The sequence below is a fragment of the Gambusia affinis genome, linkage group LG05 (assembly GCF_019740435.1).
Source record: "Gambusia affinis linkage group LG05, SWU_Gaff_1.0, whole genome shotgun sequence".
Classification (NCBI taxonomy): Eukaryota; Metazoa; Chordata; class Actinopteri; order Cyprinodontiformes; family Poeciliidae; genus Gambusia; species Gambusia affinis.
The window spans coordinates 6,667,963-6,689,169 of record NC_057872.1 but is presented as its reverse complement, the minus strand read 5'-3'; the positions used below and the strand labels follow the sequence as shown (position 1 = coordinate 6,689,169).

Below are 21,207 nucleotides of genomic sequence, written 5' to 3'. Positions count from 1 at the left end.
GCTGCCGGCCGCCTAACAGCCAACACCGGAGCAGACACACCATGAAGGCTGCTCTTAGAAAATACAATTCAATTACAGAGACATAACTTACATTGACAGACACATTGCATTGTGGGTAGTAACTCTGTAAGATTACGCCATGATGCTAAATTAGTTGGGTATCCCTCATATATCCACTACAAAGCCTTGATAGTAAGCAACAACCTACGAACTTTGGCTTGACGTAACCAAGTTATTGCTTTTAGTTTTTTTTAGTTTTTTAAATAAATAGTTGAGATGATGAATAAATATGTCATCCAGACCGCAGAGGTGTGTACAAGTACTTGTGATTGTATGAAATTACAATTTGCTTTGGCAAAACAGACGGTGGTGGCAGCTAAAGAGAAATTCTGACATTGCAGTGAAAAAGTGGGTTTTATTGATCTCTGCGTTTTTTTTCCTCTTATTTAATCATAAAGATAAAATATTGCTTTCAAATGATAGTTTTATGAACTAAGGGAAAGCACAATTCAAACCAATCAGAAACCCAGTTACTGATGGAAGCAATGACTCCAGCTTTCCTTTCGCCCAGGATAATTATTTTCACTCTTTTTTTTGGGGGTGGGAATCATTTTAATTCACAACCGTCAAAACGTCTGAGCGTGTCCTGTTTACGATCACGACACAGAATCTCAACTGCATTTCAGTCTAGAATTCGACTAGGCCACTAAAAATAGGCTTCTTGTGTTGTATTTTTGTTTTTGTTATTATAGCCATTCAAACATTCACGTTTCTGAAACACCGTTTTAAGGCAGACGTAACTGGAGGCAGACCTTTGATAAAGTTCCTCTTTTATTTCAACAGTGTTTAGAATGACCAAGAGATTTTTTTTTCATAAGCATTATGCAGATTGTTAATGCCACTTATCTGTTAACTGTTCCATGTCGTCTCCATTTCTTTTTTTAATGTTTATTAGATATTTCAAAACATTTATACAGAAAAGATAAAAGAGCAACAATAGGACAAAACTTATACAGCACAGATACAGAAATCAAAAACCAAAAGAAACAGGAGGCATGTGCATAAGTTAGAGCAATTGTAGGAGAAAAGTAACCAATTTTGTCTGGAAACTGAAAGTTATAAATGATTCGGGTTCACATTACTGGTCTTTTAATTTTGAAATATTCAAGAATATGTTTGCGTCTTTTTTTTAAAAGCATAGAATTTCCAATTATGACAGTATCTCAATCTTTCTAATACAATAACTTCAGAAATTAAGTCTTTCCATATCTGGATCGAAGGGGCGATGCAACCAACCCATTTAAGCATTATCGACTTTCTGGCCAACATCAATAGGAATCTCTTTGAGAGTGTCCAGGTGACTGGGCACGAGCCCAAGGAGACACAGCACTTGGCTAGGAATGTGTCTCCATTTTTGAATAGTAGATCTCACTGAGGCCAGCTGGAGTCCCAAAGCCTTAGAAATTTTTTTTAGAGTAATAGTTGTTATTGACCCCGTTTCTAATCTGTTGTTGGGTTTCTTAGGGTTGGGGGCTGAAGTGTTGCTTTATTTTTCTCTTTTTTTAGGAAGTTTAGTCTATTTCCTGTTGTCAGAGAATGATTTCTTCAATTTAAAAGGTCATGAAGAAACCAGGCAGAGGTGAAATGAAAAAGTGTAGTCGTAGTTAATTCATGATATTGTCATGATTTGCGGTGGTGAGGTAAACGCGGTGGACCCAGGTTATGGTGAGAAAATGATGATTTAATGATAAATAAGCACAACAATCCAAGCAGCACAGATGAGCAGAAGGGAAGGAGCTCAAAACTGGTAGCAACTGGTTACAATCACAGCGATGATAGACGAGACAAGACGAGACGGTAGCAGAGATGAGAACCCGACAAGGAAACAAGGGACACAGGTGGGCTTAAATACACAGGGAGACAATCAGGGGAAACAAGGTACAGCTGTAACCTTATTTAGTCAAAATACAAACTTGAGCCGTGAGTAAAAACCTCCAGTACAGAAAAAAAAGTCACAAAACATTCCTCAGCCAAACGTGAAAGATGACTTGGGCATTTTATCATCCTACTGACCAACCCCAAGGTCATCCCGTCTTCCGATGCTTTATCACTTTGTTGTGTTCTGTCTTTTCGCTGAAATATTTACCTCTTTGTTTTAAAAATAAGTGGATTTTTGCTAGTAATGTGAATTTCTTTCGCGTTTTCGGTAGATATAAATGTCTCATGCTCCTAAAGGACAGAATTGAAAGTTTTCCAGTCTATGAAACCATAGAGAGGACATATCTGTTATTCCTTGAGGTTTTCTCCATCCTTTTCACAAACCGCCATTAAAATAACCAGGTTCCAAACGCAATGCGCTCTACTAAAGTTCCCACTGAGCAATAAGGTTTCCTCCTATTTGCAGAAGTGGTTTTCAATAGTTAATAATAAGCCATGCGATTACATTCCCAAACAAAGTTATTCAAAAACTAAACTGTGCACTTTGTTTTTCTACCTGTAAGTCAGCTGCCCAATCAGTCACTGATAGGAACCTTTAATCAATCCTCTGCCTGCTAAAGCAGAGAAAGAAGGAGTTTACTACTTTATATATAAATATACTGAGTCTGATATCCGACATTTGACATTTAAATCTGCCTCTTGTAGCTTAAAAATAAAATAATGCCCCAGTTAAAAAATATTTTAAACCTAACAGTGATTAATTAACTTAGCCTCTCCTTTCGAAACAATTAAAAGGAGAAACAATCAATGGGCTCCAGAGCAACTTTGGTGGAGCGCCAGAGATTTACAGCTCAGGTGGGAGAATGTGTTGACAGGACCACTGTAAGTCACGCCCTCCACAAATCTGCCCGTTTCGAAGAAAGTTATTGGCCAGAAGAAAGTTATTCGTGAATAAAGCCAGAAGAAGTCGTCTCACAATTCAACAGAAATGGTGTAGGGAACACAATAAACATGGAAGAAGGTAATCCAGCCAGACAAGATCAAACTGTGGCGTTCATGCAAGCTGATCTGTGTGGTGCTGCACTGAATAACACAACAAACACTGGAAAATAGTACTCGTTTTTATCCCCCCTCTTTACAGATTAACCTTTAGAGGTCACTTAATTAGTAACAAGTCTCCATCCATATTTGTAAACCGACACTTCGAACTGACAAATCACAAAATGCAACCAGTGGGACGTCACAGTCCAGACTCTTTAAAAACTCTACCGTACACCCTGTTTATTTATTTATTTATTTTTATTATTATTATTATTATTATTATTATTCGTATTTCAAGTTAAATCAGATTTTATTTTACAGAGATCTCCTCAGTAAATTTGTGCTGAACGGATGGGGACAGAGGCAAAAGTCTTGAGCAGGACAACGGTCCAAAATATACCAGCCAGAAATACAGTGGATTAATCATATGAAAGCATTTTATCACACATAAACTAATGAAGAAATGTTTATCATTTCCCTACAGCATAAAAACCCAAATAAATCTGTAGCTGTATTGCAAAAAGAAAAAAAAAAAGAAAAAAAACGTGGAACATTAAATGATTTTTATGTCGATATTCTCACTTAGGACTTTTGACGTCTTAAGGAGTCTACTGCATTATTACCATAGAACAGAATGAAGAGTCTTTGATTTACCACACAATAGTCAGGTATAAAAATGCAACTTTTTGTCCATTCTGCAATCTGTGTCTGCATATATAACCATTTATTAAATCTTTTTATGAGGCCAAGGTCTGTAGCACATTGTGAATGTACATACAGTGTTGCAGCAGCAGCCAGCTGGTCAGTCAGCAGAGCCCTTGGAAAAGCTAAGCCCCTCCCACAGGGGGGTAACACAGCCTGGCCTGCTGATATACACACTGGAGACAAACTGAAGAAAATGTCTACTAAAGCTGCTAAAGGTGTCAAAACTTCCTTCAACTCTCTGAAAACAAACTCAATCAAGTGTTTAATCACATTCTTACACGTTTTAACGAAGGTCGCCACTTGCCTGGCAACTGTAAGGCCCAGACATCAGCGATACAAAAATATTAGATAAGATCCACCTGCAAAGTGGAGCCACCTCCAAGCAGGAGCCAGTCACGACGAAGAAATGAGTAGCAATGACATGGTAATGAGATTTACAACGTGATGTTCATTTACTTGTCTAGTGGTCGGTATATTAATAATACAAGTCTTGTTTTAGAAGTGACGGCAGCTATCGCAGGTAACAAATGACCCAGACTGACTCTGCTTATTAAAATGTTGTTGCTGATTTATTGTTGCAGTTAGTCTCTGGCCAAGGAGTTTATAAATGGATGCAACAAATCAGCCCCAAGTGATCAGCGCATTCTGATAAAAGGTGCTGCAACCATCATGGGACAGGACATAAAATGATTCAGTCAACTTCCTCAGCCGTTTGCTGCCATGGCGTTTTATTAAAAGGCATCTTAAAAAACTCAAATTATACTTATTTCCATTAGCAATTTTCCTTCCCTTGATGTACAATCCATTTCGCCAGCCTAGCAAATCAGAAGTAGTTTTAACGTGGTTCAATGAACTTGAAATCTCATCCAACCAACACTCTAGTCAGAATGTTAATTTAAGATATCTTAAATAGAAAAGTTGAGTAATTCAAGACATCTCTAGTTTAGTTTTGTCTAGTCATTAACTGCTTTTAAGATATCTATAATTTAGGTTCCACTAGTCAAAACTACACATCTCCTATCCAAAAATAAATTTAAGAAATCTGGAATTATGAACTCATTATAGATATCTTTAATTAGAATTATGACTAGTCAAAACTAAAATTGAGACCTCTTGAATTTACTTTTTGACTAGTTATGATTTAATTGTAGATATCTGAAATGTGAATTTCAGATAATCAGTAATTCATTGCAGATATCTTGAATTGAAGACTCCATACAAGTCAATGGTAAATCTGATGTCATTTCGACTAGTCAGAATGTAATTAGAGATCTCAAATAGGTATTTTGTCCAGTCAAAATGTAATTAGAGATATCTTAAATCACTGAAACGTCTATTCATAAAACAATTTGAGATATCTGGAATGTAAGGGCCATAAAACCGAATTTATGTTAAAACTGCTTGCCATATTTTGATATCCTTTGCCATGTACACTGAAAAACTGTGATCAGGATTAATTAATATTTACTAAATAAATAAGAGCAAACTATACATAATAAAAAAGACTTTGTGCAGTTTGGAATCTCACTGAGCTGAATTAACCAAATTTGATTACTTTTTTAATTGCATTTTACTCTGTATTATTTTAAATAAAATCAGCAGAAAAACAATAAGTAGAATTTATTTATTTTCATTGGTAAAGTCAAAAGTGCAGAAAATTGATACATTTTACTCATTGGGAGCCCTTAATTTTTCCCGCCCAAGGCATTTTCATCACAGGAACATCGAGTCTGCTTGGCATTTCATGGACTACCGTTTGCTTAAAGGTAAGACATGTTTTAATTGTTCTTAGTTAAACAATTCAAGTGTCTGTAGCAGTTAAACATTGTCTTCTGTTACTGCAAATTACCAAACATGACAACTTTACTGTACAGCAAGTCAATTAAGTTATAGTGTGAAGGATTCGAATTCAGTCTACGTCGTCTTTGATTTGACTAAATGCATTGCAATGATTGAAAAAGTAGTCTCAATGTCACAATTTAATGTGACTAACGTAATACCGTTATATAGTGGCCGTAGAATACAAGCTACTCTTTTATTTAATTTAGTTTTTTGGCCTCAGCCCAAACCCCCCTCCCCCACCTTAACAAGCTAGCTAGCATGTTTGGGCACCATAATGGCGGAACAGACGTTGTTTTCAACGGTGAGAAGGCTAATCAACTTAGGAGTTTCGTTTAAAGTTACTGCATTTAGTTTTTACAATTAAAATGTACTCAAGTTAAAAGCAGATTCAGTTTTTATAACGTTACACATTTCGGAAGAAAAATCTGCCGTTTTGCATTGAGACAAAGTGCGCTGTTTCTTTTTTCTTCTTTTAATTTGGCGTTATTTTCATCGAACGTCTATTGTGTTTTGAGCACAATGGCTGGTGTTTTGCTAAACCCAAGTTCACCGGCTCTCACTGAGGCTCTCCATTAACGTTACGTTAGTTACATCCAGATGGCACAAACGGCTTCCTCGTTTTTTTCTGTTTTCTCGGAAAAACGTTATGCTTTCAAACTGTGGTTGCAGCTCACACTGACAGATAAACAGTTACAGTGAGATGCGTCTGTGAATGTTGGGTTGAAATCAGTACGTAGAGCTGCGTACTGACTGATCTGCCACAGAGCGAGTGAGAGAAATGTTTCGTTAGTCCGTTTTGGGCATCTTTGATTTTAATATTTATTGTTTGGCATTTGTTGATGTGCACATTACCTTAAAATCTGTTTCATATTTTTGTCTAACATCTTAAAACGATAGTTAATTTTTTGAAGTGGGATTGGATGAGATATTCATCCATAGTTGGTATATTAAAGAGCTGGATGATTTTGAAAAAATACTTAATTGTGATGATCTTTTCAGTGACATTACAGATGCAATTTCTGAGGGAAATATATTTTTGTATAATTGTTTTCTTATTTTCATTGAAAAAATTAAGATGATTATGGCGCGATTCTTGCAGGGATGTGTAACGGATGTTTTTTTTTTTTAAGTCTATAGATTATGATATGTAGGCCAGGACATCTTTGCAGCAGAACATTTCATTTAAAATAATTTTTTAAGATTTAAGAAATATTGTACCTCCTCGGTTTACTTCTGCTGAAGCTAGAAAGTGTCTATAATGCCTCAGTGAAGTGCATTGATGCCTTAGTTGAAGACCTTCAGTTCATTTCATCTTCAGCATCTGTTGAAGTTGTTAGAGATATACTTGATTCAACATTGAAGTTAAATAAGAGCATTGTTGACCAGGCCATCATGAGAGACTTGGCAGACCTATTTGATACAAAATGTGTTACGTTACTGTCATCTATTTTATAGATCAAATTTGATCCATCGTCTTGCTTTTGAAAAATGTCATAAGAACAGTATGTATGTTTGTAATATTTGAGGCTTTAAAACTGGTTTCATGATTTGTCTTTCAGATCCAGGATGAGTTTCACAGAATCACAATGGTGCATCTTGAATCAAAGTTCATGTCCAAACTGGATGAATATACTCCTCGACTTCTGAACCTCTTCCACTCCAAGGGCGGAAGCATGGGATTGAGACTGCAGGCTATCCTACTCAAGGTATCCTTCATTGAGCATTATGGTTGCTAACATTTTATTCTCAAAATTTTGTGTTTAAACTTCTGGAATATCATTACTTAAATTTACTGGAGGTTAGCCTGTGATTCTCTTTTTAAATGGAATATGAAATAATCGCATGAGAATTTGTTTCAGGAGTGTTTTATTACACTGGTCCCCAAGACGGCACAGGAAGGATCCTTGAGTTTATTAACAGTAATATAAACCACCTGGTGTTTATTTTTTTCGTTTCAGACTCCAAGCAATCCTGACATCAACATGACCAGAGATGTTATCATTCGATGTTTGATGCTGTACCTTGGGGAATCTACAGATCAACTCTTAAAAGAGTACGATGTAAGTTGAAGTAGATGTTAAAATATAAAGTAGCTGATTTCTCTCATCTCTTCTACTTGGTATTCGTTGGAAAGTCTAAACACAAAATAGTCATAACTGTATTTCTCCCAGTAGTTCTTGGCAAGCTATATCATTGTCCTCTGTTAAGTGTGTTTAAATTTTTATTTTCCATTAAGGAATTTTTAAGTGCTAGTGCAGAATGCTATCTCAATTTGATTTCACCAACTGACATAATTTAAAACTTGTCAGTAATTTATGTAATTTTTTTCCTAAGAATTCTTTACCTAACCATAACTTATTTTTTTTTAAAGTCTTTGCAATTTGTCCCTAAAAGCGAGCTAAGAAATGATGGCCAAGACGCTGCTTTGTGAATACGAAGACATTTTTACAGAAAGACTGAGGCAATGCAGAATAAGATATTCATCAAGACAGTGCCAGGAAGAAATAATAGTGTAATGGATTGATTTAATTTCAGAAACTTCTTTTAGAAATATTTGTAACTGTTCAGCTCATCATTGTATAATTTATTATATTATAATAATATAACATATTATTATGATTGATTTATATATATATATATATATTTTTTTTTTTTTCATTTTTAAATTATGTGCGTTTTTTTTTTTTTTTTTAGTGTCATCTCAGATTTGTCTAAAACACTGACATAAATAGAGTGCATTACAAGCAACGGCTGACAAACTCCAGATTTTCTTGTCCAAACAGTTGTAAGCAATTTTGGAAATGGAACCTTCTCCTTTGGCTATACTGTCTGATATGCACAATGTTCTTGCTATTACAGGATGCTGATGAAGACAGTGTGTCACAGGACCTTGCTGTTGAAAACCTGAAGATCTACAACATCAAAGCTAACACGTCAGAGGATCCAGACATCGGTATCGTGGTGGACGGCGTGAAAATTCTAACTGCTCTGGGTAACTTTCCAAGGGCTTGTTCCCTGCTTGTTGGGTTGGCGAATGCTGTGAATCTTGCCTATCCAAAGAAGCTCAGATACACATTTGAAGTGTTTCAGAAACTCTCTCACATCTTGTCATGTTTTCCCCAGGCAAGTTTTATGTGCATACTTGTTTTGTGCTCTGCATGCCTCTTAAACATAAAGGGAACTCTTATGTGATTGATAAATTGTTGAAGCAAGCTTAACTGAGTCCAAGTTGATTGTTGTTGATGTGACGGTTCTAAAAAATCATGTTAACTATACTTTGAGCAGAGTGGCACTATGTTTTTGACTTGATGCTGATATATATTGCCCCTTCTCTGTTTTATTGTTGTATTTTGGAATTTTGCACTTGTTGGGTGCTGGATAAACACGTTTTATAAAGTTGCACAAATAAATGCTGCTGCTGTTTTATGCATTGTAATTTGTTGTTTTTTGATGCCACTCAAGTTTGGTCAGGATATTGTGTAAATTAGACACAGAAAAATTATGGCAACAAAGTGACATTCAATATTATTGAATAGATTTTTAAACTTTTAAATTTAAAAATTTAAAAGTTTTTAAATTTAAAGTTTAAAAACTTTAAATTTATCAATTATTTTAGCGACAGATAAATAAGAACAACAGTGTTAATGTGTTGAATTAAGCAATAATGTGCTACAATATGAGTTGATATCATTTATATTATTTACTTAATCCAAATAATTTTTATGCTGATGTTTAGTAAATCTAAATCAATTTCACCCATTTAATTAATAAATATAAGTTAATTTCACCTAGATTATCAGTAAATAGGAATCAATTTCCCCCAGATATTTAGTAAATCTAAATAATTTTTGCTCAGATACTTAGTAAATAAAAATAGGTTTTCCTTGTAAAATTGACTTGGATTTACTAAATATTTTTGGGCAATATAACTTATCATTTGGCTTGATATTACTAAATCCAACACATTTCAGCTGTTGCTTTTATTAAGATGTACTTAATTTTTTTAAGTTAAGTTAACATATTCAATACTTTTTAATCAAAATTGTATAACCTAAAATCTATTCAATTATATTACGTGTAACTTTGTTGCCACAATTTTTTTAAGTAACCATTGGTCAAATTTTTCTCAGTGTGTTACAGTGATACCTTCACACTACTTATTAAGTTGATCCAACTCATGAAAACTAAGTTGGCTCAACAAACATCCCTTACAAAAAATCCCATGAAAATCACATGTGATTCACACATTTCCACATGTAATTCACATGTGGAAATGTGTGAATCACATGAGAATCACATGTGATTCACAAGTGAATCACATGTGATTTTACCACGAAACGTTCCAAAATCACATGTATTCATGTGCTGTCACATGTGATTCACATCATTCACATGTAAAATTTGTGTGAATCACATGTGCATCACATGTGATTTTCATGGGATTTTTTGTAAGGGATGCTTCATGCTGAAAGAAAGCTATTTAATTGTGTGGAAATCCTTTTCATGATTTAATTACGTTAATTCAAAGACATTTTTTTTAAGTCAAAGACTTTTTTGACTTTTTAAAAAAAATGTCTTTGAGAACTTTTTTTTACAGTTCTTAAATGGACTGATACAGAACAGTGCAGATATTTGTTTTCTCTGCCCTGCAGATGAAAACAAATATCTATAGTTTAATGTGTAACTAAAACCACTTTGAAGTTTTCCCAGGCACAAAACACTTATGTCGTATAATCTCTCGTGATCCCCTGATCTCGCTAGACCCTCTTCGGAGGGAAAGGAATCTGACTAAATTGAATCACATTCAATCAGACGAGTGAGTTCATTGAGACAATCGTTTTTGTCTCAACTTAAATAACATGATTCAAGTTGAGACAAAAACGATTGTCTCGCGTGAACTCACTCGTCTTCAGCACTATATCAGTCTGACTATAATGAATCATGTTATCTCAACATGATTAAATTTCATAAATGTGAAGTTGTTGAATTTCTTGTTTATCCAACATGATTGTGTCACGATTTTGTTTGAAACATGAAATGCTTTAGTTAAAAGTACATGATATTCTTTTGTTAATCTGATAACCCCCTAAGTTCGTTTTTTACAGTGTAAAAGCGGACGTTATTAGTAAATACAAGAGGCGTATAGGAACTGTCCGTCCATCCATCCATCCATCCATCCATCTTCTTTTGCTTCACATCGCATAAGTTAAAAGTTGATATTCTTTGCATCTCTAACAGTTAATGAGCGAGAAACTAAGATAAATTTAAAAGAAACCAATTAGCCTAATCACTTTTTTCCCGACGGTAGGAAAAACCGGAGCACCCGGAGAAAACCTATGTATTGAGTTTAATAAGTGTTTTGTAGAAAAAACACAACGTCCAGGAGAGGGAGGAACGCAAGTTATTAATTAATGAGTTAATCTAAAGTTGATTAGATTAACGCAGAAAATTATGGCTATGGCCAAACAGCGAGAATAAATAAAAGTCTAAACGTTATTAGTTAATACAAGAGGCGTATACGAACTGTCCATCCATCCATCCATCCATCCACTTCAGGTCACAGGGGTAGCAGCCTAAGTAAGGAGGTCCAGATTCCCTCTCCACAGCCACTTGGTCCAGGAGTTCCCAGGTCAGCTGTCCTGGGTCTTCCCCTTGGCCTTCTCCCGGTGGGATGTGCCTGAAACACCTCACCAGGGAGGCGTCCAGGAGGCACCCTGACCAGATGGTCTCCAAATCCGAAACCATGGCCTCGGATTTGGAGGCACTGATCCTCATCCCAGCCGCTTCACACTCGGCTGCGAATCGCTCCAGTGAAAGCTGCAGATCACGACCTGATGAAGGCAGTAGGACCACATCTTCTGCAAAAAGCAGAGATGCGATCCTAAGGCCACCAAATCGAATCCCCTCAACGCCTTGGCTGTGCCTACAAATTCTGTCAATAAAAGTATTGAATAGAATTAGTGACAAACAGCCTTGGCGGAGTCCAGCTCTCACTGGAAACGAGCCCGAGTTGCTGCCGGCAATGAGGACCAGACTCTGGAAGTACAGGGAGCATCTGTAGCCCAGGATCAGATCACCAAGGTCCCCACCTTCTGCTAGGGAATCCTGTCTCCTCTTCAGCTGTGCCCTGCTGGGCTCCGTGGGTTAAAGCCCAGCCCCAAGGTGTATACGCCTCTTGTATGCGACGTTCACAAACGCATCTCACGATATTTTGTTGCCTTCAACCTCTAATGAGGGAACTTTAACGTTCTCCTCTCCCACCAGGTTGACCGCTATTTTCTTTCCAGTTAGATTTTCCACCCCGTCCTGCCTCCCGCTATAAATGGAGGTCTTCCAGGCTTTCCTTGGCTGGGGGTTGTGGCTTACGCTGTGTAGTTAAATTGTCTTTAAAATCTGGCAAAATCATAACACCTTCACCCAAGCAAAAGTTCTTCGATTGGAAGATAACTTTGGTTTGGGTGGCTCGAATTGAAACAACTGGTGGTAAATATCTAATTTCACTATTTTCAATTGGTGCCTTTATGTTATTTTCAACATCTGGTCTCACCACAGCAATGTCTTCTTTTTTCTTATTTATGGATTTCTTCAAATCCTCTTGTTCAATTCTCTTGAACAGCATCTCTCTTTTGACGTCTGACAATTGCTCTCGGTTAGTTGTTTTATTTGATGTTGATCTTTCTGTCTGTTCTCCATATGGACTTTTATCTCGGCATTTAAAGCCACGTTGTCTCTTTTTACCTGTCTCCAATCCGCCGCAGTTGGTTCAAACCTTTTTTTTTCTATTTCAGCCTCTGTCTTTACCTTGGAGGGCGAGGGTCGTCTCTTTGCCTGCTCCTCCAAGAGCTCATTGAGCTGCCGATCTTTTTTTGTGAGCGATTCCTGTAACATCCTGCTTCGCTGCTTTTCCTTAGCGAAGGCGTCAAAATCAAGTCTTGCTTCAAACGCGATCCTTGTCCTTTCAATGGCTTCCTCCCTTGGAGTTTTTGCCAGTTTCTTCGTCAGATTTTGTTTTCATTTTCTTGCTCTATCAATTTCTTTTCTAGTTCTCTGATAGTGGTCTCAAGAAGTTTGGTCTTTTCTTTCTCTTTCTGAATTTCGTTGTTCTTCAAGCCAATGTCGTTGACCTTCTTGGACAATTCGATCTCAAGTTTTTTAATTTCATGTTCATTCTTTTCGGTCTTACGTCTATATGCATGGTGTGGCGTCACTTGCCTTTTTCTTCTAGGATCTTTTCAATCTGAAGGTTTGATTCCCTCTCCTGGTTTTTCAAAGAGTTCTGCAAATCTTTTACTTTACTTTGATAGGACTTCACCTCAGCTAACAATTGATTTCTGTGAGAACTCCAGGTCTCTATCTCTAGTTTTAATTTAGGTATTTTTTCATTATTCAAATATTTGTTGTGCCTGTGAGAAATCTGTAACTCTTTCGTCAACGAATCAACTTTCTCACTTAAAAGGTCAATTTGCTCTTGTGCCTTTTCCAGGTCCTGCTCCAGTATGTCTTCCTTGATCAAGATTGCAGATTTCTCTTTTAAACGTTGTAGAAAATCTACAAGCAATGTAACCAATTCATCTCTTGACATCAGTCTAATTTGAGACAGTGTCAATGAATCTGTACCAAATGACGACATTTTTATTATCCAACTAACGTATCCAAAAACTACGAGAAAATGTAACGCTAAATCCAATATGCAAAACTACCGTCCGTGCTGCTGCTCTTCGCGATCTGCCAGTTTGATTCAGATGCAGGATATTCAAGGCTTCTGTCTCTTATGACATCATAACACTATGACATCATCAGATTCCATCAGTGGAAAAAAATCTAATGTATGCAATGTTGCTAGGCAACAGCAAAGCCAGCTCACTTTCCAGCCTCCTTGGAGGCTTATATATATATATTAGGGTGACCAAACGTCCGTATTTCACGTCCTGTCCCGGACGTCCCGGGTTTTTTTTTTAGAAAGTGAGGAAATGTCCTGTTTTTTAAATTACTTTAATTGGACCATTAAATTTATATATAGTGTTTTGTGGTCAATATTATTTTACCATTTTATTAATGTGTGTTGCCAGTTTGGATCAGGCTTCCTATCAAGCTATAAGAATGATAGAAAACATGCTAACAAAAAGCCTCAGACCTGCAGCTCATAGGAGGTTCTAGACACAGGCTAACAGGCTCTTTGGCTCACTTCTACAAGTTTATGTCCTGGGAGGGTGGGGGGCCCCGGTAAGATGTTCGCATCCACCTAAAAAATATGTAGTTGCGCCCCTGGCTGTGGTAACAGAAGAAAACTATAAGGTTAAGGTTGATTCAACTCATTTACTATAGTTGAACCCAATGTAATTTAAAAGAGCCAACCCAAATAAGTTCCAACGCTTTGGACCAAATAATTTACTTGACCAAGATTAACGACAATTTAGTTGAGACCAACTTTTTTTTTCTCTGAAGACTTTTTGCGGCGCTAGTGGCTCGTATTTTTTTGAGACAGTAGGCAGACAGGGTGAGGACATGGCAAAGGTCGCCATGTCCTCCAACATTCTTGGCAAGCTATATCATTGTCCTCTGTTAAGTGTGTTTAAATTTTTATTTTCCATTAAGGAATTTTTAAGTGCTAGTGCAGAATGCTATCTCAATTTGATTTCACCAACTGGCATAATTTAAAACTTGTCAGTAATTTATGTAATTTTTTTCCTAAGAATGCTTTACCTAACCATAACTTGATTTTTTTTTAAAGTCTTTGGATGGCCTTTTTTCTGTAAAAATACCTTTTTGGTGTATGCTGTGAATCTTGCCTATCCAAAGAAGCTCAGATACACATTTGAAGTATTTCAGAAACTTCTCCTCGGGCTGGATAGTTCAAAGCTCTCCCCAAAAGTGAACAGCCTCAGGAATAAACTACTGGCTTAAGAAAACGGACCCTTGCTAAACAATAGGGAATAGACAAGTCACTGTGAAAACCAACATGCAAAACTTTGTGAAATGCTCTGTGAAGTTAGTTAAAATTAGGGTAATTTTCAGTTGAGTGGATTTCTGCATGTGTATTTTTTCTTGCAGTACATTACAGTTAACCACCCTTTCTAAGGACTGACCCCTTGTTCTCATATGTGGTAGTGCGGCCTGTTATATGGCTTTGGATCTGTTCAGGCCTGTCACATGAACCCTTGTCCCTTTTATACAGCATAGAGCATCCACTATTGCCTTTTTGGAGAGTCCATGCAGGCTTCACCACTGAAGGGTGATGATCTGCAGACTGCAAAACTTTGTTGTGTTTCATTTGCACTTTATATAATATGTTTTCGTTAAGTTCTGTCTTTCAACTTATTTTTCGAAAAGGAAAGTAAGTGTCACGGAGCTAAGGGCCCCAACACAGTGAGATGTAGCATAAACATACAAAAAAAGAAAATTTTAGTTTTTGTGCCTCAAAGGTCTCACCCATCTCTCACATCTTGTCATGTTTTCCCCAGGCAAGTTTTATGTGCATACTTGTTTTGTGCTCTGCATGCCTCTTAAACATAAAGGGAACTCTTATGTGATTGATAAATTGTTGAAGCAAGCTTAACTGAGTCCAAGTTGATTGTTGTTGATGTGACGGTTCTAAAAAATCATGTTAACTATACTTTGAGCAGAGTGGCACTATGTTTTTGACTTGATGCTGATATATATTGCCCCTTCTCTGTTTTATTGTTGTATTTTGGAATTTTGCACTTGTTGGGTGCTGGATAAACACGTTTTATAAAGTTGCACAAATAAATGCTGCTGCTGTTTTATGCATTGTAATTTGTTGTTTTTTGATGCCACTCAAGTTTGGTCAGGATATTGTGTAAATTAGACACAGAAAAATGATGGCAACAAAGTGACATTCAATATTATTGAATAGATTTAAAGTCCTATGATAGAAATAAAAACTTAAATTTTATCAATTATTTTAGCTACAGATAAATAAGAACAACAGTGTTAATGTGTTGAATTAAGCAATAATGTGCTACAATATGAGTTGATATCATTTATATTATTTACTTAATCCAAATAATTTTTATGCTGATGTTTAGTAAATCTAAATCAATTTCACCCATTTAATTAATAAATATAAGTTAATTTCACCTAGATTATCAGTAAATAGGAATCAATTTCCCCCAGATATTTAGTAAATCTAAATAATTTTTGCTCAGATACTTAGTAAATAAAAATAGGTTTTCCTTGTAAAATTGACTTGGATTTACTAAATATTTTTGGGCAATATAACTTATCATTTGGCTTGATATTACTAAATCCAACACATTTCAGCTGTTGCTTTTATTAAGATGTACTTAATTTTTAAATGTTAAGTTAACATATTCAATACTTTTTAATCAAAATTGTATAACCTAAAATCTATTCAATTATATTACGTGTCACTTTGTTGCCACAATTTTTTTAAGTAACCATTGGTCAAATTTTTCTCAGTGTACCCAATATGAGCTTGTTTAAGTGTGAAACAAAATGTATGAAACTGTAAAGGCTTGACAGCAGAAGCAGTTTATTTATTTATTTTTTAATTAATTTCAAATTATCCAGCAAAAAAAGTTAAAGTCTTATCTGAATTTTATTTGTTTACTTTGTCTTTATATTTTTTCTGCAAAACTAAACAGTTGCTGGTTAACGACCTCAAGTGATTTTGCTTTCGTTTAATTATGGATTGAATGAGGTAAAATGAGAAAATAAGACATTAGAGGGGATAAACAAAAGAGTGAGCTACATGGAAAGAAATAAAAGCTAGCTTACCAGCTAAATTTCTCACAAGCTCGCTAACCAGCTAAAGTTTTCCATAAGCTAGCAGCTTATCTCTGGTTAGAACACATTTGTTTAACGGTCCTCCTACCTGCGATGCGAATTACAGCCCTCTCCGCTGGATCCAGGACCTCTCCTGAAGCCGATTTGGAGCGTTTGACCCTCTGGAGTTTGGACAGGTTCCAGGGCAGGGTGTCTCCAGGAGACGGGACGCTGAATTTCTCTTCACAGGTTTCCTCCAATGGGGTTCGATCCCTGCGCCTGTCCTTTCGAGTTGCCATCTCCTACCGAATGAAAAGATTAAAGAACAGAGAGTAAGACCTGCATGTACTGAGGGCTCCATACTGTATGGGGGGAGGGGGGTATTATTGAATTTTCAGGGGTGTTTTATTTTAGCTTCATACTATACACACTTACAGTTATATAATCAAGCTTTTGTAGGATTTCCAAAGGGTTCAAGAACTGCATCTAATTTAAGTTGGGTATACGTTTCACAGGGTTTTTTTTTCTTTTAAGTGTTTTGTGACTAGAAAGTAAATGGGTTAACTGCGAAGAAGAGCCAAAGATTGAAAGGAAAAGTGAGACATTATATTTGTGTTTTAGCCTAAGGTAATGCGTCATGCACAAATATGTAGACTACCAGACGTTTACTATTTGAAAGCATCATTACTTCCTAACTTCAAATTCCTCAAGCAAGCCTCAAGCTAATTATTAATCCTCCAGCTGACTGCCAGGAACCAAGGTGGTAAAAAAAAGAAACAAAAAGATCCTACTGCACCCATCCAGGATCTACAGCATGCTTCAGGTAACCGCAGCTTTTAAATGTTTGAAAGTAGTCGCAAAGCGGGGCGAGATAAAACACAAAACACATGATTGCAGGGTGCCATAAAGTGCACCGATGCACAGTGCAACTTTATGGAATATTATCAGTCACATGTGAAAATGCCCTCGGGGAGAGAGATGACATGGCAATGAGATAATGAGTTTATGGACCTGTACCCGTGCATGCAAAGACGAGGTGTTTCTAAGAAGCTTTTATGAAGTCATGAGCTCAACTCCTCTTCAGTTTAGCTTTGTGCGGATGCTTCTGACTGCATGTAGAAGGCAGAGTGCCTCAAATCCAAATCAGTACGCACACAAATCACCACATAATGAAGAAACGTCTAAGTTTTTCAAAGTGCCCAGTCAGCTTTAAGTGAATGTTTCCTCAGGACCCAGAAACTCTGTGTACATTAGAGTCAGCCAGAAAGGAAGTGATCTATGTCTTCACATTACACCGGTGACATGTTCCAAGTTGATCATTGAAAGCATGATGCGTCATACTTATCATCAGAGGATACGCTGCATGTCTGTCATGCAGCGAGCCGAGAAAAGAAATATGGCAGAGACACGCCCACAGAAAGAGAGATAAACTCCGAGCAAGGATCAGCCACTTAGCACCCTTATGGTGAGTAATAGATTTTTAGGTCTACACATAGTTTCGTTGTCCGCCAAAGATCTCACATACAGCAATTAGTACATTTCTGTGTCATCTACTAGAGTTAGGTGAAATACTGCATAGAAGCAAAGAGAGATTTGTCATTGCTATTTCCATCGCACAAAGAAAACAACAAAAACAACAGTTTTTTTTTAGTTTTTTTAACTCAATGTTGGGTCAAAACCAAACTTTTACCCAGTTTCCTGGGTTACAGAACAGATCCGACTGAGCCACATTATTCTTCACAGACCCACGTTATGAACTAAACTGTATGAAGTAAGAAGGTAAAATGGACAAAGTGTGTTTTATAATACTAATGGCTTTTGCTCACACTAGAGAATGAGCTTAGCATTAGCCATATCGTTGTTAAGTTGTTAGCACAATCTCACCATGATCAACATTCACACTTTGACCAAAAAGGATCAACTGCCATTTTTTGCAGCCATTTATTTTTATGCAGTATTTTTTATTTTTTTGTATTAGCTTTTGGAGTTCTAATAAAGGAAGCAAGTTTGTTTACGCCAGATAACATTTCCCTTTTATGTAGAAAGTTACAACTGGCTTGTGTTTACTATATTTAGCATTCACAGCTCATCAAAAAAAGGCATAAAATAAGTCTAACGCAGTAATATTTTAAATAATTATATATCAGTGTCCCATTGGACATTATGTAGTGAGATCACTTTTTCAAATCAAAGATTTTCACCTCCATTTAAGACCAAATACCGCTTCTGTTGTTGTCTGGGTTACTCTTCTCAACTCGTTCTTCTCATCTCAGATAAGGGTTATGAACGTTCTCCAATAATCTGCAGCAAATCCATAACTAGATCATTATGACCGGATCAATCCATAATTAACCCAAAACTGGGTTAACATTTAAACCAAGTAGGATTGTTTATGGTCCAGTAGTTTTATTTTTGTTTGGGTTTTTTTTGTTTGTTTGTTTGTTTGTTTTTTGATTGCACATAATTCTGGTGCTAACTGAATGTTTATTTTTGATATGTGCATATTGTTAGGAATCACTATTTCCCAAAGCGCTCCATCACGTTACCCTCCAGCATTTCTACTGTTTTTTGTTGTTGCCGTTGTTTCTGTATCTGACGATAACAGCTAAAGTGTCGAGCTTTTTGGAAGACAAGACGCATTGAGAGCCAGTCAGGCTGCTGTTGGGACATTTATCCCGGGATCAGGTGCCTATTTTTACCCGCTTTCTTAAGAAAGGTCCTACTGCCCCGATGCGCATCCAACAACCTCCTGAGCCAGAAAACGCAAACTGCAAATGTGCAATTAAAAACACACACTACACCTCTGCTGTCTCCAAAAAGTCGCATATTTCTTGAATGACAAGCTCAAGCTTTAAAAATAAAATAAAAAACGGGACCAAGTGAAATGGTCTCGCCCTTACCTTTCTGCGGAGCTTGGATGAGTGCGTAAAAGCGTGTCAAGCAGCCATAAATGTGCATGTGCCGATCACTGCCGAGTCCTGCGCGCTAACAGCGAAACGCACAGGGCGTCTGACAGAAGGCCGCTGCCCGTGACAGCTCGCTGCATGTGTTTGCCGGTGTCAGGTGAAGCAGCCACTCCTTTTAGGGAATGCAGCGCCGCTGGGGGGGAAAGGAGGCTGCGGGGACGAGTCCGCAATCATCTGTGATGCTCCGCCTCCGCTTCGATCAGACTGTCCTGCTCGGAAAGCATCCCTCCCCTCAATTCAAAGATTTAGAAAACAAAAAACAAACAAAAAAAACCCCCCAGAAAAGACAGTGCAGGGCTGCTGCGACACGCAGCGTCTACTTATGACTGCAGCAGAAAACAACAGGAAGCAGACCTGTGTCCTTTTCTCCAAGGCGATCGATGCCGCTGTTGGGGGGGAGGACGGGGGTTTGTTTACCGATCGACCGGCAATTAACTGCGTGTCTCCACCAGCTGGGTCTGGTTGCTGCGGCGAAAAGCTGCACGACTCCCTGTTCGATTAGTCGGCCTGGCCGTCCCGGGCGGATGGAGCTTTTGTTGCGTCTGCGAACTTCTACGGGGAAACGCTTGGAACATCAGCGATGGTTTGGGCTGCCGTGCTGTTAGAATGAGGTGGAATGTCAGCCCCTCACTGAACGTCAGCGAGAGGTCATGATTGGATTATGCCCCAGCTAATCAATATGACACAGCAAAAACATCTGATCTGGATGTCAACAAAAACATTAGATTCAGCAAAGCATCGCTATTTAATAAAAATTTTTTTTTTGCTTTCTTCTTGTAGTTTAAAGTTTAGACGTTTAAATGTTCCAACTGTTGTGTATATATATATATATATATATATATATATATATATATATATATATATATATATATATATATATATATATATATATACAACAGTTGGAAAGAAACTGAAATTAAGCAAAATACATAAATATTAACAACAAACTGCACAAGTAGATTATTTACTGTAGGAGGTCAAAATGAAGGCAATTTTTTTGACAGAATCCATACATATAAGTGAACTAATGGTTGCTTAATAAAAACATATTATGGTGAAGATTGTTGCATATAAGATCAATTAAAGATAAGTTCTAATTTGAAGCCTTGCTTAGATAAGAATAATCTGGAACTGATACACCACACTGCATGAATGCAAGTTTCTTTCAGCAGTTTAAGATGGTTAATAATAATGATAACAATGATTACGAAAATATTAATAAATAATAATAACAACAACAACAACAATAATAATAATAATAAAAATAATGATTATTGTTTTATTTGTATGGCAGCTTTTTAAACAAATGCTGTAAAGTGCTCTACACACAAAAACGTCTTAAAAGGCACAAGAAAACACAAATTGTATATAAAATCAGTTAAAATTTATAAGTAAGACAACAATGAAGTCATAAAAATACAAAAGATATTCAAATATTAAAGGCCTAGTTATAAAAGTAAGCTTTAACAAATGATTTAATAGAAGACAATGTGGAGAAAGAGCATTCCACAAACTAGGAGCCCCGACCATAAAAGCCCTTCCTCAAAAACGGGGAACACAGTAAGAGTCCGTTCAGTTCGTTTTAAATGAAGACATTTGGGATCCAGCCAGAAGAAGCACAAGTTAAATACATGGACGACAGGGACATCTAGTGGTGAAAATTGGTAAGACTTAAGTGCCTTGTCTCTCTTTCCATGTGGGAGAGGATCAACAGCAGCACCGAAACAATATCTAAGTGAACGCCTTCCCCCTATTGGTTCGTTTTCTCCTTATTTATTTTGCTTCAGTTACACACCAACATTTTTAATAAGCATATACATATTAAAGTATCTCCTGTTTTTTTTTCTTCTGTTCCCCGACTATCCAGCCCGTCATGGTCAACGATCCCTGCTGTCAGAACTTTTCTGGATCCACTCTCACCTCTCCATGTCAGGGACAATTCAGTTATGCTCTCAGTGACAACTGTCTC

General features: G+C 36.8%; 2 protein-coding genes across 7 annotated transcripts in view; one reads left to right on the top strand and one right to left on the bottom strand.

The window, feature by feature from the left end:
- Window positions 1–16,574, bottom strand: part of LOC122831770 (plectin-like) — a 145,826-nt gene extending 129,252 nt beyond the window's left edge. For all 4 annotated transcript variants that reach the window (XM_044118205.1, XM_044118218.1, XM_044118206.1 and 1 more), the window contains exon 1: window positions 16,382–16,574. In XM_044118205.1, the coding sequence (XP_043974140.1) occupies window positions 16,382–16,571 (190 nt within the window). In that variant the 5' untranslated portion in view covers window positions 16,572–16,574. The remainder of the gene's footprint in view (window positions 1–16,381) is intronic.
- LOC122831775 lies at window positions 4,979–9,733 on the top strand. Of its 3 annotated transcripts, none has more exons than XM_044118224.1 (4): window positions 4,979–5,827; window positions 7,086–7,232; window positions 7,485–7,586; window positions 8,386–9,733. In XM_044118224.1, the coding sequence occupies exons 1-4, from the start codon at window positions 5,801–5,803 to the stop codon at window positions 8,716–8,718; spliced, it is 609 nt and encodes a 202-aa protein (XP_043974159.1). In that variant the 5' UTR covers window positions 4,979–5,800; the 3' UTR covers window positions 8,719–9,733. The 3 variants fall into 3 exon arrangements, with proteins under 3 accessions (XP_043974159.1, XP_043974160.1, XP_043974161.1); XM_044118225.1 differs by having other exon boundaries at window positions 4,979–6,295; XM_044118226.1 differs by lacking the exon at window positions 8,386–9,733 and adding an exon at window positions 7,898–8,077.
- Window positions 16,575–21,207: the final 4,633 nt, after the last annotated feature.